The sequence below is a fragment of the Homalodisca vitripennis genome, chromosome 3 (assembly GCF_021130785.1).
Source record: "Homalodisca vitripennis isolate AUS2020 chromosome 3, UT_GWSS_2.1, whole genome shotgun sequence".
In the NCBI taxonomy this organism is placed as follows: Eukaryota; Metazoa; Arthropoda; class Insecta; order Hemiptera; family Cicadellidae; genus Homalodisca; species Homalodisca vitripennis.
This window is the reverse complement of record NC_060209.1, coordinates 77,913,564-77,929,032: the sequence shown is the minus strand read 5'-3', so window position 1 is coordinate 77,929,032 and position 15,469 is coordinate 77,913,564. Positions and strand designations below refer to the sequence as shown.

The following is a 15,469-nucleotide window of genomic DNA, read 5'->3' as shown; positions in this document are numbered from 1 at the left end:
ACACTTAATGTAGGTATTGTGAGAAGGATTGATTCACGGTAAATATTAAGTTAAGCCCCATTCAGTTATCGCTTAGTGGAGTCCTGGTTTCTGGAGTCCACATCTGTCTGAAGAGACCAATAAAAGCTTGTGACCAAGACGTTTACAACGAACTCTTTTAATCATTTATAAATCATAGACACCTAGGTTACCCAGCAGCCTCCCAGAGTAATCTAGTTGAGGAGGTATTTTTATTCTCTCAACAGGTGCACAGTTGAGTGCACTATGATGTTTAAGACGCAATCTGTACCAGTATCAGATTTCAATCGCTGAACCACGCGGAAGGTGAAATAGAGATACATTCAATATTCGCTAATGACCAGCCGGTGAAATTATTTTCGGATTACTTTTTCGGTTATATCAATGTTTAATTGCTTTTGTCGCATAATGTCAATAACGTTTGGCCTTGGTGGTAGATTCGGCGACTCGTGACCGACGGAGTCAAGGGCAAGACGCTGCACCACCGGGCTCAGAGCACCTGGTATAGACCTCCTATGTTGGCACCAGTATAAAGGACCGCACTGCTCTGGACAGGGCAGTAGTGCTTCATACATTCACGATGAATACCTCAGTCCTGGTAAGAAAATAGAAATCTTTAAATTACGATGTATTTTAAACCCCTTTTCAATTGAAATAATTTTAATGGTTTATTGTTAGTATTTGGAATCTTGCCCTTTATTTGTTTGAAAATTAATACATTTGAGATTATTGCTTGTTTTATACAACCATGTGATCGTATAAAAAATAGTACATATAAAGTACTCAGTCGAATTATACATTACGAAGAAGTTGAACTTTAAATTGAATTAATTAGAATTACATTTCAACTGAATGTTCATAAGGTACGTATTAAGTTAACATTTAAGTAATTTAATGTCACGGAGCTGAACAGTATAAAGTGTAGCGGTAATGTTTACCTTTCTAAAAATTCAGTATTTATGAAATATTTGGATGCAAAGTTTTTTATAAGTAAATGTAAAACAATGCGATAAGTAGATATTTTTACAAGTTTCCTTGTGCCGATATATTATAACGATGTACCAATTAGCTTGCGTTCAATTTTGCTTAGCCTAGCGCATATCTGTCTATGTAACTTACCTCTCTTAGAAATTCCGAATGAACGGTTTATGTAAAAAATTATAATTTTGAATTTGATTTGTATCATTGCATTGGTTAATAAAAATTGTATTTTTAGATATTTTCTTAAAATGTGCCTGAAAGGAATGAGAACATTCTTTTTGTTTTATATATGAAGTTTTGCGTTATATTTAAAAAATAAATAAAAACGTATTATTCTTAAGGTATATTGTCTACAAACTACAATCTATTTAGTATTATTCCATTAATAAAATATATTAGATACTTAGATTATAAGCCGTATGTGTGTTACAAAATATCCATAGTTATTACATACATGAGTTTTTCTTGAAGCATAGTTAAAGAATGTCCACAATAATAAATATTATTCCTCGTGGTGTGGTATTAATACTTTATTTTTTTGATTTCTCTAGGGAATGTTCCTTATAGAAATATTACCTGTGGGTATGAAGCTAAAGACAATCTACTCAACTAAAATCCTATTTGACCACCTTACGGCTTTTAACCAATAGATTACTTAACCATAACTTTAACATATACCATCTACCCTTTACAGAGCAATCCCTTGGGCTAAGGAAATGAATAAAAAAGTAGATTTTAACACTTGATATGCAGGGCTTCAATACCTTCAAAATTTACACTATTCAGGATAATTTTAATGCCCCTGTATATTTATTTCATATAATTGTCAGAGTAAAGTTACAAAGAATTGAAGTATACTATAAGATACGCTATTTATAACATACTTTATTGGCAATATTATGCAGAAAATAGTGAACCGATGTGGGTCATCTTCATGATAACATATAATGTCAATACTTAGATTCCATTTTGTTTTTACGATTACTCATATGAGAGGTTAGAATACTGTAGTGAACACGGCTAACCTACCTCATTGCATGCTCCTCTTCGAAAACTATGAAAGAAATAAAGTGCAGATTTGGGTCATCGTCATGGTAACATATAACATCGATAGTAGTATTCCACTGTAATTTAACGATTACTCATATAACAGAGTACTGTAATCATTACGGCCAAACTATCATACTGTATGCCCTTCTTCGTTACGAATCCCCGTGTAAAAAGGCAAGTTCTAAATTGTTTAATCTAAAAAAATTATTGCGTTATTAAAATATACGAACACATTTTAGGCGTTAAACAGGGATTAAGGAAACTGTGCTACTGTATTCATGAGTATATTATACCCGTTACAGAGCTAGTAAGTGCTTGTAACATTTTTAGAATTTCACTACCGTTTATCCCATATCATGTATTTAATGTTATCTCAAAGTATTATTCTCAGAGTCCAAATTGCATTTTGGTTTTAGACGGATACAAAAGTTTTAATATATATTGTTCTTTTAATACACTTCTTTCCTGACCACCACCAAAACTAAAGACTAATTTCTGTCTCAGTGGTAATTTATCTATAGATTTCAAGAACACAACATTATACGATATAATAGACATTGGCTAACGGCTCCTGCTTTATTATATATTTTTTTAAAAGCACATATAAAGTGTTAATCACTATATGTGGCAGAATTCGACGAGTTGTTACGTTAGTATATGTTCTTAAAACTCGAGATAATGAGTAGGCGGTACAGTTTACAGGCCATAAATCTATTGGAAGGGTATTCACGAACGCGCCATGTGTCAGGATTACAAAGTTAAATCGCAAACTGGCGGGCTGCTAATTTAATCTTACTCAAAGTGAAATGAAACAAGCGAATGCCGAATGCACGCGAGCTAATCGTGCTTGTACAAAAGGCCAAAGCACGTCTGATGTTCAATTTGATTCAATGTTACGCTAAACTTCTCTTTCACATTGCTTTGTGTCCAATAAATAAATGACTACCATATCAAATTCCGGCTTAAACAACAATCTCAGTGTATGTTTCAAACATTTACTAACAATTATTGATTTTAAAGTGTAAGTTGATTTCTAAAAAGCAATTTTAATTTTGCATAATATTAACATACGAATTTTCTAGTTTTTCACAATGTTCTTTTTATAATGAAAGAAAGCATATAGTTGCTATAGATAACTAAGATTTACTTCTTTGAATTTTAATTAAGAAAAAACTGGAAACATGCATGCTAGTAGATATACTCGTATAATCATACATTAGAATATTGCTTATACGTCTATTTTGCAGAGTTACTGGAACGTTTATATTAGTTAAAACGGCTTTTATTTTATGCACATAATGTGCAAATATTCACAGTGCAGTTCACTTCTAGCTGGTTTATATCTGTGAGTAGACTCCATATTGGGCGCAGCAAAAACCGCTGTTTCGTTTATATCTGGGTAACTCAATGTCCAAGAGTAAACCGAACGTCAGTAACCACAATTTTTGGATTTTGGAGAAAAGAGTTGATATATGGGGCTAGCTAGTTTAATGCCGAGGATGATTTTTGAGAGAGTGCTCTCTTAGCATTAAATATTTTTGCAAGCAAACGTAAGCGGTTATATTACAAACCATCCTTTAAGATACCAACTTTTCTGATTTAACTGGAAGAGGCTGAGAAACAGACAAATAATCTCCCTTTTCTAAGGTAGACTGAGATAGTACCTACCTTCCTCATGGATCTTCACAAGGCAGTTCCAATCCATAATCGTACCAAACCTCCAACCCAGCAGTAGTGCAGTGAGGAATTTCCTTATATTCTTATCCTAAGACAACAAAAGGAAGTAAATATATGCATAATCTAATATAAATTAAATTAAACTATAAACGCTGTCATACCTGTCTTAGAGCTGACAAAAACTCTTTAAATTCTATGTTTTATATTTTAAATGAAGCTTTTATAAATCTTTAGGAACTAAAATAATGGCACATTATATTGTCCTAGGTAAGTCTGATGCTAGTGGTTCTGCTGGTGGAGACATCCATGCAGGAGGCTCTCCCAGAAGCACCTAGAGCGGGGAAGGCTTACCAAGGAGGAGGTCCAGGTTTTGGCGGAAGTCCAGGTTTTGGCGGAGGTCAAGGTTTTGGAGGTAGCCAAGGAGGATTTGGAGGTCAAGGAGGATTTGGAGGTCAAGGAGGAAACTCCAGGTACGGATTCAACATCGTGGACGCTCCAGACAGATACGGATATGAGGCCAACTATCCTGGGGGCCGCGCCAGCTTCTTCCTCCTAGGGCCCAACAGAGGACCTGGTCAGTGAAACTGAAATATTCTTCGTTAAATTTATTGCACTTCTAGCTGTTACTCACAGCTTTGCATGCAATTTTCTAAACAGAGTGGCGCCGTCTTCTTACTGTAAGATCCTATGATGCTGTATGGTTAAGCGCTGTGATAATTTTCAATCAGAAGTAGGCATATATCTGTTACTTTGTTTTCCAGTGGCCTTGGTTAAGAGAGTAAAAAGTTAAAATGGTTGGAATGGTTCATTATTGTTTTGAAAATGTAGGAGCATACATTTCTGGTTCTGATCAATTACATATATGACCGTACAGTCAAAACGCCTTGATCAAGAAAATCGGAGAAACCTATTTTGATCAAAATGCGACTACTTCTAAATCTTCAAATATGTACGGTCTCAGATATTTTGAGTGTCACAAGTTGAATTTTCCTTGTTTTTCAGACAAAGACGATATACAGGGTGTAAAAAAGTACCGCACGGGCTTAATAATTCCCGAACGATTACAAGTAAAGTAATAAAACTTGGTAATCATTACTTCACATCCAATGGGGGATGATGTACAAGGAGTTCAGCAAAAATTTTAACCTACGAGTGAGCATTACCCACGATGTAAATTATTAGAAACGAACAATATTTAATGTGAAGAGTCAGTAACTACATTAAAAATTATTTCTTAAGTCCAATATTCATTTTCTAAATTTAACTTTCTCAAATTGAGCCAAGACAAGAAAATTAAACCACCTAGAAAAGGACTTTTGATGTTTCAAACTTTAATTCAGTGTAAGTTTTTAAAGAGTGAACCATTTCAGGTTGAATTTGCGGATGTAATCTACTAATAGAGAACTTCAATTTCATGTACTACTCGACTTTCATGCTCTGATTTAAGATTTCCTTCTGATTCCTTGCGGGCCATTCTCCTGACACGAAAAAAGATGTTAGTTACTTAAAAAGTAGATTATGTGCAGTAATGAAGAACCAAGTGCTATAAGTGTTTGTTTGCTGTGACCAAGAAAATATATTCGTATGTGAAGTTAAAAGAACTATTTGGTCATAAAGCATCTTCTTCTATCGCTTGAGTTTACGCTCACAATATTGACATCTGGTTTCGGTATTAGTGGAATGAATAGTGTAAAATCCTTGAAATTGAGTAATTTACATCTACATTTCAAAATAATCGTTGGGTGATTTTGGATGATGTAAATCTTGTTGATTTACGGACTTTAGTCTAGGAAAGAATGGGTCGCTGAGGCATATTTGAGTCCATCCCCGATTTTCTCTTAAGCACACTTCACATGGCCATACACAACCTCAAGGGAGACAAACATTTTCAAAGCTTTGTTCATTAATAAGATGGGTTTTGTAACGGAGTGAGATTGTTTAAATTCGTCACTTGTGGAATAAGTAGTAATTTGATAGTAAATATGGCTTTAAATTACGCAACTAACCAAGCACTGTGTATTAACTTTTTCTAAAATTTAGGTGTAAGCAAATGTGTCTACCTCGTTGGTGAGCTTCACCAGAAAGTGTCAGCAGCTGTTTACTGTCAGTTAAATTTGAGTTATGTTTCGTAAATATTATCATTATTTTTCCGAATTATAAAATGTTCCGGAAAAAACTATTCAGATTTTTCTCTCAATAAAAAACTTCCTCGGACATCAAATATTAAATAGCATGATTGGTCCAGTCCTACCCGAGATTAGTGTTTAACAACACAATTAGCGATTATGTCTTATTTATAAGAATAAATATTTAAATGTCATATCTGTTACAACAATTGACAATGTGTTTGCTAATTACTTGATAATAACCTGTGTTAAGGAAAATCTCAGTCATAAGTATGACTGATTGAATAAAATCTCTCTGCCGGTTGGAATTGTTTTCATAGAAATGTATTTTTATAGCGCTATAACATATTTTATTGAAGTTATATAAAAACTAAGCATACATTTCACGTGCATTGCTTAGATATTGGAAAATGTCCAACAAAATATTTGGTAAGTGACTAAAAAAAAATTAACCGCAATTAAGAAGTGAGATTAAAATATAAAGACTGTGCACTCACTCTGTTTAAAATTCGCAGTGAATTTATTATTGTAATTTGAAAATGACCTTCTGTGTGGTGGAGTACGCTCTAATGTAAATGTAAGAATAAAACAGAATATGCCAGCAACCGTGGGTAGTAAAGTTTACAGCATTGTGAGCCCCGGTGATACTTGGGTGGAGTGACCGAGTAAGTGCCGTTGACGTGTCCCCAAACCACTTTGAGTATTTATTGTGTTTATCTTTCAGCAAATTTAATAATTACAAAATAATTTGTAATTCAATTCAATCACCCTCTCCCCTTACTAAAATAAAGCAATCATCCTTGTGTTATAAAGCATACGATATAATGCTCTTATATTAATAAATTACTAAAGCTGCTATCCCTTTTGTACACCTATTTATTATGAATGGAATACTTGAAATAAAGTCATGGAAGACAACATACAGGCTGTGCTCGTTTTATATTGGCATTCCACACTTCTTAGCAATATTCATTAAATGATTACGAGGTAACAATATATATATATATATATATATATATATATATATATATATATATATATATATATCCTCATTAAAAACATGTTTAGGGCTTCTATTGTACAAGGCAGAAGTAATAATATTCATTTTATTAAAAGACTTTTATAACTCTTTAATGTTGTGGAATAGGAATAATTACAATATCTAGTAATACTTAGAGATTACGTTTAATATTTCGGGAGTAATAATTGCTTTTATTTGCAAAAGTTCTGGGTTTTAATATAACAGTTGTATGTATTTAATGGGGTAAGGAAGAAGAGTAAAGAGGAAGGAGATGGTTTCCTTCAACAATTACTGTGTTTGGCTGGATCTAATCTGGAATAAATACATAACAACCTTATTAACACAGACTTATGTACTGTTCAGTTTAAAATAGTACAAAGCAGTAAATAATATGACATCAAAGATACATACCGATGCAGAAGTACACATGAACCATTCGAGATCTTCCTTTTTCCTGTAATGGTTGTATAACGCATATATACGAACCATGCTGATAAAAGTATAAAGTTTACAGATAAAAGCGGCATTAAATTTGATGACTATGGAAAATTGTTGTAATAAAGGTTGTACTAATGTGTGTTTATACTGGCAATAAACAAATGTGTGTTTGAGGTAAGAAAACGAGAAACATGTTTGAAGTTAGATTAATGAAATACCACAGGTCATTCCGTGGCGTTGAACTCTTGTTTTTTAGGAGAACCTGGCGTCTGGAAATGTAATATATTTGATCCTTCAGCTTGACTTTCTTACTTTATTTGATACCTAAACGAGTTATTGCTAAAGTATTCTGTACTTTTTACATTTGTAATAAGCTATTACTATTTGTGTAGTGAATTTATAATCCCATTGAACTCATCCCAATTTTATACTATTTATCTTAACTATTTTAAGGGTAACATTAGCATTATAAGTTATTTAAAAATGTATCAAGTATAATGTTTATGATTCCTATTTGTTTAAATAGTTTTCATATAATTTTTAAATAAAATTGACATACTGACTACTTGGAATGTGTACATGATTTTACAATTTTGAACTTGTATATTCTGTTCAGGTCAACAAGGCGGTCGAGGTGGTTACAACCAAGGGAGCCAGAGAGGTTACCAGCAAGGTGGCAGGGGAGGCTGGTAGTTTTTGAAACTACTTGTAACATTACTTCAATAATGTAAAAATTATATCTGGTCATTAACAGCTCTAAACTGTTGCTAAATTGATAATCCAAGTACTGCAAGAGATACATGTACGTAAAATCCTGACATGTATGAAAAGAAAGTTACTTGAATCCTCGAAATTATATGTCATAATTATTGTACAAAATGAATAAAAACTTTAAAAAGTATGTATTTCCATTATTTTTTACACCTCTTAGATGACATGAGTGTAAAAAAATGATTCTAAACTAATGAATGCATAATAATTACATATAATCCAATTTGTTAAATAATAAATTAATATCGAAGTGTCTGTGACTAATATCACGACTAAATCTGAATCTATTCCTTATTCCGAAGACATTGTAACGGACTACAATATAACGAAATAAGTTTAACCAATGATTATAGGTATTTCTAGAATTAATAGAGGTATTGACTATATAAATGATCCCAAAGCAAACACTGTACCACAAATAAAGAACAAATTAGAAATTTTGGATTACTTACAAACATAATTTTGAAATTAAATGAACACATATATGAAATGCGTGTGTGTTTGCCAACGTTTACTAGAATAATGCTAATAACGAATGTTTTAATTTATTTACAGTAACACTGGTATAAATAACATAAGGGTAAAGTTCTCATATGATGTACAGAAAACTACTACATCCGATTTATTTTTTATTCATTAAAGAAAAAACTCATTTGATGGTAAAATATGAAAAAATTACGTTCTAAATATAACGCGATTAATTTAGTTTACAGCACTAAAAATTTTCAAAATTATTTTCCTGAATGCTTTTCATTAATTTAATACGTTAATAGGACCATGGCAGCCGGCTATTAGATTACTAGAGACTAAGTATTCTCAGTATAGAGCCGCAGTGAAGGTGTTCATAACCGACGTAAGACAAGATTTTGCAATTCATTACTTTCCATACCTGTCCATCAAACACGTATTCAACAATAACTATATATGCATTAACTATATATTGGCTGTGAAATATAATCTATTGGATTCACAATCCATATGCTGGTTTAGGGATGAAACTAAAATATTATTTACCGAGAGAGATGTGGTTAATGTATGGCTGGATGGTGTTGAAGTTGTTACACTGGGGAGAAATGAGAGTGAAATAATAGTAATTCTAATCTATAGGAGCACAAGTAGTTTTTCGGTGCGCAATCGGGTTTAACGAACGAGGCTAAGCCGAGGTTGGAACTAAGAATAAATTTGCTAAAAGCCACTTTTGCTCCTTGTGGTGGATCTCGGATTTGATCACATGATAAACAAAATTAAAACTTACAAGTTTTATTTAATGTATATTACATAATAGGCTACCTCAATACCGTCAAGATTTGATTCTGCAACACACAGATGCTCAGAAACACATACTCGCAGTCATCATATCTTCACAAGCGAAACATCAAGCTGTTATTATTTAGTTATTAGAAAAACATCCTAAAAAGTAATAAAACCATATAATTGAACCTTAACATGAAGGGTTTGAATAAATTAAATTTATGTTTTGATAAATCTATAGAATATGTATTATGCGCCATCCTTGGACAAAAACGTTAAAATGAGAATCACATAAATATTTAGGACCAAAATTGTTACACAAAAAAATAAACACTATTAAAATTTATGTAGTGAATGGAACCACATTTACTACATCACGTGCTCTCTCTCTCTTTCTCTCTCTCTCTCTCTCTCTCTCTCTCTCTCTCTCTCTCTCTCTCTCTCTCCCTCCCTCAATATGGATATATAAATTTTATATATATATATATATATATATATATGTGTGTGTGTGTGTGTGTGTGTGTGTGTGTGTGTGTGTGTGTGTGTGTGTGTGTGTGTGTGTGTGTGTGTGTGTGTGTGTGAAAATTAAGTTTTTGATAAAAAATTATCTTATCCTAGCATTTTCTTTAATCTCTTCTATGTTTAACGATTCTCAACCATAAACGATTTTATGTGTGTTGGGATCCCAAGTACTCTAGAGAGGAAGTCAGAACTAGTAATGTCTGTTTGTTCTGTAAGATTTGTTGTTCATGGTGAAGGCACACTCACGATAATAGTCATTGTGAATTCACTGCTGGAGAAGAAAGGATGGTCCACCAAGCGGAAACAAGGTGAGGGCAAACAATGTTCAGATAGTAAACAATAATAGGAAACCGACCTAGCCTTGCCATTATGGCGGATATCTGCGTCGACGAAGGTGAAATTACCACACCACAGTAGACAAAGAGTCTATTTAGTTATTCATCAGCATAAAATTCTAAACTCCTCAGGATCTATATTTTTTTAAGTACGAAAATATATGCGTGCATTATAGTTTAAAAAATTTAACACAGAATTGATATAAATAATTTTTAATAATATAAAGGTTAAAAATAGGAGAGGCAATCAAGGAGTTTGTTATAAACTGAATAACTGAATTCCTTGTTTGCGTATAGGTTAATTGCCAGGGTCAAATTAAGAGCACAAACGGCCATGGGAATTTGTTCCAAGTTTAACGGGTTTTCTGAGATTTAGTTTACAGGAAATCAAATAACTGCCTGTGTGTTTTAATTAAAATTATAGACAACCTAATAGACACAGGGTTTCTCCATTATGAACCCCACTTTTGCTAAGCAAATAGAAGATATGAAGAAGCTGTCGATTTTCTTAATGCCTGTGGATTTTTTTGATAACTTTAAGTTTTAACGATCATCCAGTATATGAAAAACAGTTATCGTGAAGGCTAATGCTAGGTTGTGCAAAAGTATTAATCATCAATCTAAAGCCGAGATAATTCGCAAAGTAACTTTAAGCCAATTTGCATAGAATTATTTTTTTGTCCCCAACAGTAAATTTGTGTAATAATAGTTATAGAACAACATTATAACGTATAACAAAGTCCACAGCCTATATGATAAATTACCTATAGACTATATCGTAGTCAGAAAAGGTACTTATAAAACAGTATTCTTATTGAAAAAGTATTTAACTGTCTTCCTTGTACAGGCATTTTTGGTTTAGATGTAATGGCAGGCCATTAAAAGATTCTTAAAAAGAATCCAAAACTTCAATTTAAAAAATGTGGTAGGTGCCAAAGAATTTATGTATAATGTGAAAATGTAGTATTGAATAACTGGATTACGTAGGAACACAACCAGTGAGTATTTTACTTTAAGATGGATGAGATTTATAATATGAATAAGGTCAGAAGATTATTTGAAGGAAGTAAACGTGACTACGATCTTGCGAGGCCAAATATGACCTTATTGTTTTTTTCTGTATACGGAAGATATTTCGTATTCCTTACATTACATTAGGATACATAGGTAAGATGGAGATAAATACCTCAAAAATGTGGTTAAAAATATGGCAGTATTTGTAATTAGCAAAAGAGATCGTAATCAATAAAAAAACTACTCATTTAGCCGCATCATCAGATGGTGCTTCAGATGTGAATCTATAATCAGCTCCAAAAAGTTTAACTCAGATGATTCGTTATTTGAGTCCCCTATAGAAATACAGGACTGTAGATGTGCGAGTTGTCGGAGTCTGGAATGTGAAAGTCTTTTACTCCAGTCAATGTCGAACTGAACCATCCTAGATGAAAGTGTCAATACCTCGGAAGCTACTCTTGATGAAATACGTTTTTTTTTAAATACGTCAAAAATTAGTTTTTACTTAGTAACAATGGAAAAATAAAGCACACGGACAAACCCGTCATTATTAAAAAGGTATAAACATAAAAACATGTAGTCTATTGGATTGTACTCCTTTACTTGTCACTCACTCACGGAGGAATCAGGGCAACAACCTTTTTCTTCCCTGTCCTTTAATATTTTGACATATTACCCACAATCTCCGTTTATATCACTTATAATGTCTGCTATAGACACATATCGCACAATAACGCGGACACAAAGTTAGAAAATTTGCATTACAAAGTGTGGGTAGGGTATAGTCATGTATTTAATTTGAAGCTTCAGATATCTGGGACTACACTAGATGGTCAAAACTTTGCCAGATTGTGCATAATGGAAATATAGTGAGAACACAATCTATTAATATATTTTAAAATAAGAATCATTTTTGCAAAATAAAAACTTCAAACCAAAGAAACTGTTCACACACAGAGAATAGCATATAAATGATACTTAGTCATCAAATATCAGTGACCAATTATAGTTTCAAGAGCTCTCATCTTAGATGTAATAATAACGAAATTTAGTTATAGTCAGATTAGCATGGTTTTGAAATTACTCATGTTCTGACATGCACCAAAGTGAAATATCGAGGGTTTTAATTTTGTAAATATAAATAAAAAATCAACAAAATTTCAGAATTAATCTAAATTTTAGTTTAAAAATCCAGCTAAAACTAAAATTTGATCATTTGGTTTGCAGTGTCCAAAAAATATTATACGCAAATATTATAATTAAAAATTAGTCGTTAAATGTGTTGTTAAACGATACTCTCGGTAACAGTTGGACCAATTGGTTAATTTCTTGTATAATTATGTCTTTTTTCAATAAATAAATCTTAAAATTTACCCGGAATAGTTTAAAAATGGGAAAAAATGTAATAATTATGTTTCACAAACCAAATTTAACTGAAATTAAACAGCTGTTGACACATTCAGTTGAAGTTTGTGGTACAAGCAGAAATATTGGTTAACAAATTAAATTTTAGAACTTGATCGGTAATGATGTAGATAGCAAAGGCTAAGTTGATATCATAACCATTACAAATCACATACCATACCATTACATTAGAAATATTGTTTGAGTGCCTTTATAAAACCATCTTTAATGTATGGAGCTGTAAATGTTTTCACACAAGATACCCGAAACTGATTGGGTTTCTTGACATTGCGATATGGAATTTTAACAGTGGCGTAATGAAAATGGAGAAACAAGCACTAACATACCTCAACAATCTACTCTTTCCCAGACTATAGTCTGAAAAAAATTATGGTTGCCTGTAAAGTCGGTTTTACGGGCGAAGATTTTACGTGACAACGTCTTTTTCTCGGTAGAATATTTATTGATATGAATATTATTAAATTGCACAATAGGAACAAGGAATTGAATGAAAATAAGAATTGCACAAATTTTAACTATAGAAATATATTTTGTTTACTTAAACATTGTACATAATTTGAAATTAATTAAAATTTGTTATTGTAAATGGTAAAGTTGAATAAAACATTTACTAATATTGGAATTTGAAATTCTTGCTAAACACAGTTAAATTATAACTCCGCGCGTGGTGATTGGTCGGTTTAGTTCGTTTGTTTGGTCGCACTGTTATGACAGGTTACAGGTTATAATTTGTTATTTTAAATGTTTGACTAGCAATACGCGCTGTTTCTTCTCAATCGACTGAATTACGATTGATTGCAGAGTGATTTAAACTAATAATTTACTTAACACTATCAACATTTGTCAATAGTATGACATAACCTATAAACTCAGTTTCTCAACTTTTGTGTCAATCTAACAATTAATCAATCAATCATAGTTTACGATAATGAAATATCAGTGTACAATTATTTACCTTTATTGTTGTAGTTGTTGTAAATGACGAATGTAAGCACTCCACATTTTCACGAATAAACATAGTTATCTGCTTTATCCCGTGCGGCGGACCCAAAGTTATCTGCTTTATCCCGTGCGGATCCCGTGCGGCGGACCCACTAGACGGGCATCGTAACGTTACCGGGCGTTACACTTTTTCATGAGTGACTCCGAGCCGCAACCTAATTTAAGACGTTGTCACGTCAAAAAGACTTCTATTACGCAAAACGTTACAAACGATTACCTTGAAATGTTTTATGAACTTAAAACAGTTTTGCCCTTTATACGTTCTAGGATAGGATATACATTATAAAATAATAGGATTTTATCATAGACCTAATACGGCTTCTCAGTCCTTCGTATGTATGTATATGTTCTGCATTGGGACAACAAATAAAACTCAACAGTGTCACTGGAAATATCTCAAACCAAAAGCAAATTACATAAGTAGGGAGTAGACGGTTTCTGATTGAAGTATATTTCAAGAGCTACATCCGTATACAGTTTTGGTCTAATCAACAAGACAAACTTAACTGTGGCAATATAACGAGCGGAAATAGACACCTTTAGAATAAAGTATACTGCCCAGTCATACTTTTGTATATACGCCTACGTATGATTGAAAATTTCAATCCATATAACATAAAAGTAATTTTCCTAAGTTGTTTGAAATTGCGTGCGAAACCGAAGGTAAGAGCCAGTATACAACTAAATCGTTTCTTAAAACACACGAAAACCTAGTCAATTCGATCATGTATTTCATTAATTAATAATTGCTTATTGTGTAAATTATTTAAATAATCCTCTTTATACACTGTTATCGACATCTTTGATCTCACGGGTAGAGCGGATAAAAGGAAATCCAGAACCACTTACTTAAGGCAACTGCAGACTGAAAAAGCCAGTCGTTAATTAACGTCTTTATTTCTTGTTACCAATTATTAATTAACAAAGTAACTATTTGGCTGTATTAATTACTAAACATTCCGAGAGGAGTATTATACAAACACAATCAAGGAGCACATAAACAAATAAAAACGAATATATTGATTTGTAACACTAACAAATATATATGCATGCCATAATTCGGTGAAGCTGAATCTGTCATTTTTTGGCTTTTTACCATAGATACGACAGAGGAAGCGAGTCTTTATCGCCAACTAGTGAGTAAAAACCACGTCTTCCCTGAAAATATGGCTGGAAAATCAACTGTTGGATTGTTCTTCAAGATATACTTAATATGCTGCACCCAGATATTAATAGTTAAAAGGTTACAAAGCACCTGATTCAGGTGAATAATATATTCCTGACAATCATTGATAAATTGAGTTTATATCAAAAAGCTCATATATTTTGTGAAATTTTATTTTAAGCATTACCTTTCTATTTAAAGTTGGCGGTTCTCAATGAGTGCTATGGATCATTACGACCTTCAAGAGGATAGATTATGAGAAATCTTATGTAAAAAGGATGAGAAAACTTGGTTTTTGGCAAAGTGGAATTTTACAGAAACTAATGAGAAAAAACAATAGAAAGACAGAAATGAAATTATGGGGTCTAGCATAAAAGCAGTTAGCAGTTACTTTGTGTTCTGAACGTAATGTGCAGGCGTAAGTTAAAGAAAGAGTAAACAATCCTGTAGTTTCAAAAAAAGTAAAATAAATCATTCATTCCATTCTCCATGTATATTTTTGTCTTTAGTTTTATATCGCATCGTTTCATCAAGAATTTCACGAGATTTTGTAACGTTGGGTTGTGCCATTCGGTAAGGCATGAAATGAACCAGTTGTATTAATGTAATCAAGATTAGTTAAAGGTTTATTTTGTAAAAATATGAATAGTACAATATTAAATTTATAATAATA

The 15,469-nt window shown here is 32.4% G+C and overlaps 1 protein-coding gene across 1 annotated transcript; it reads left to right on the top strand.

Annotated features, from left to right (window-relative positions):
* Positions 1-491: 491 nt before the first annotated feature.
* Positions 492-8,212, top strand: LOC124358664 (cold shock protein 2-like). The gene is made up of 3 exons (XM_046810968.1): positions 492-616; positions 3,994-4,300; positions 7,928-8,212. The coding sequence occupies exons 1-3, from the start codon at positions 599-601 to the stop codon at positions 8,002-8,004; spliced, it is 402 nt and encodes a 133-aa protein (XP_046666924.1). The 5' UTR covers positions 492-598; the 3' UTR covers positions 8,005-8,212.
* The last annotated feature ends 7,257 nt before the right edge of the window (positions 8,213-15,469 follow it).

Bases quoted from the DNA above. Each gene is read 5' to 3' on its own strand.
- LOC124358664 (XM_046810968.1), top strand. The intron at 4,301-7,927 runs GTCAGTGAAACT...TATTCTGTTCAG, and splicing joins AGGGCCCAACAGAGGACCTG to GTCAACAAGGCGGTCGAGGT.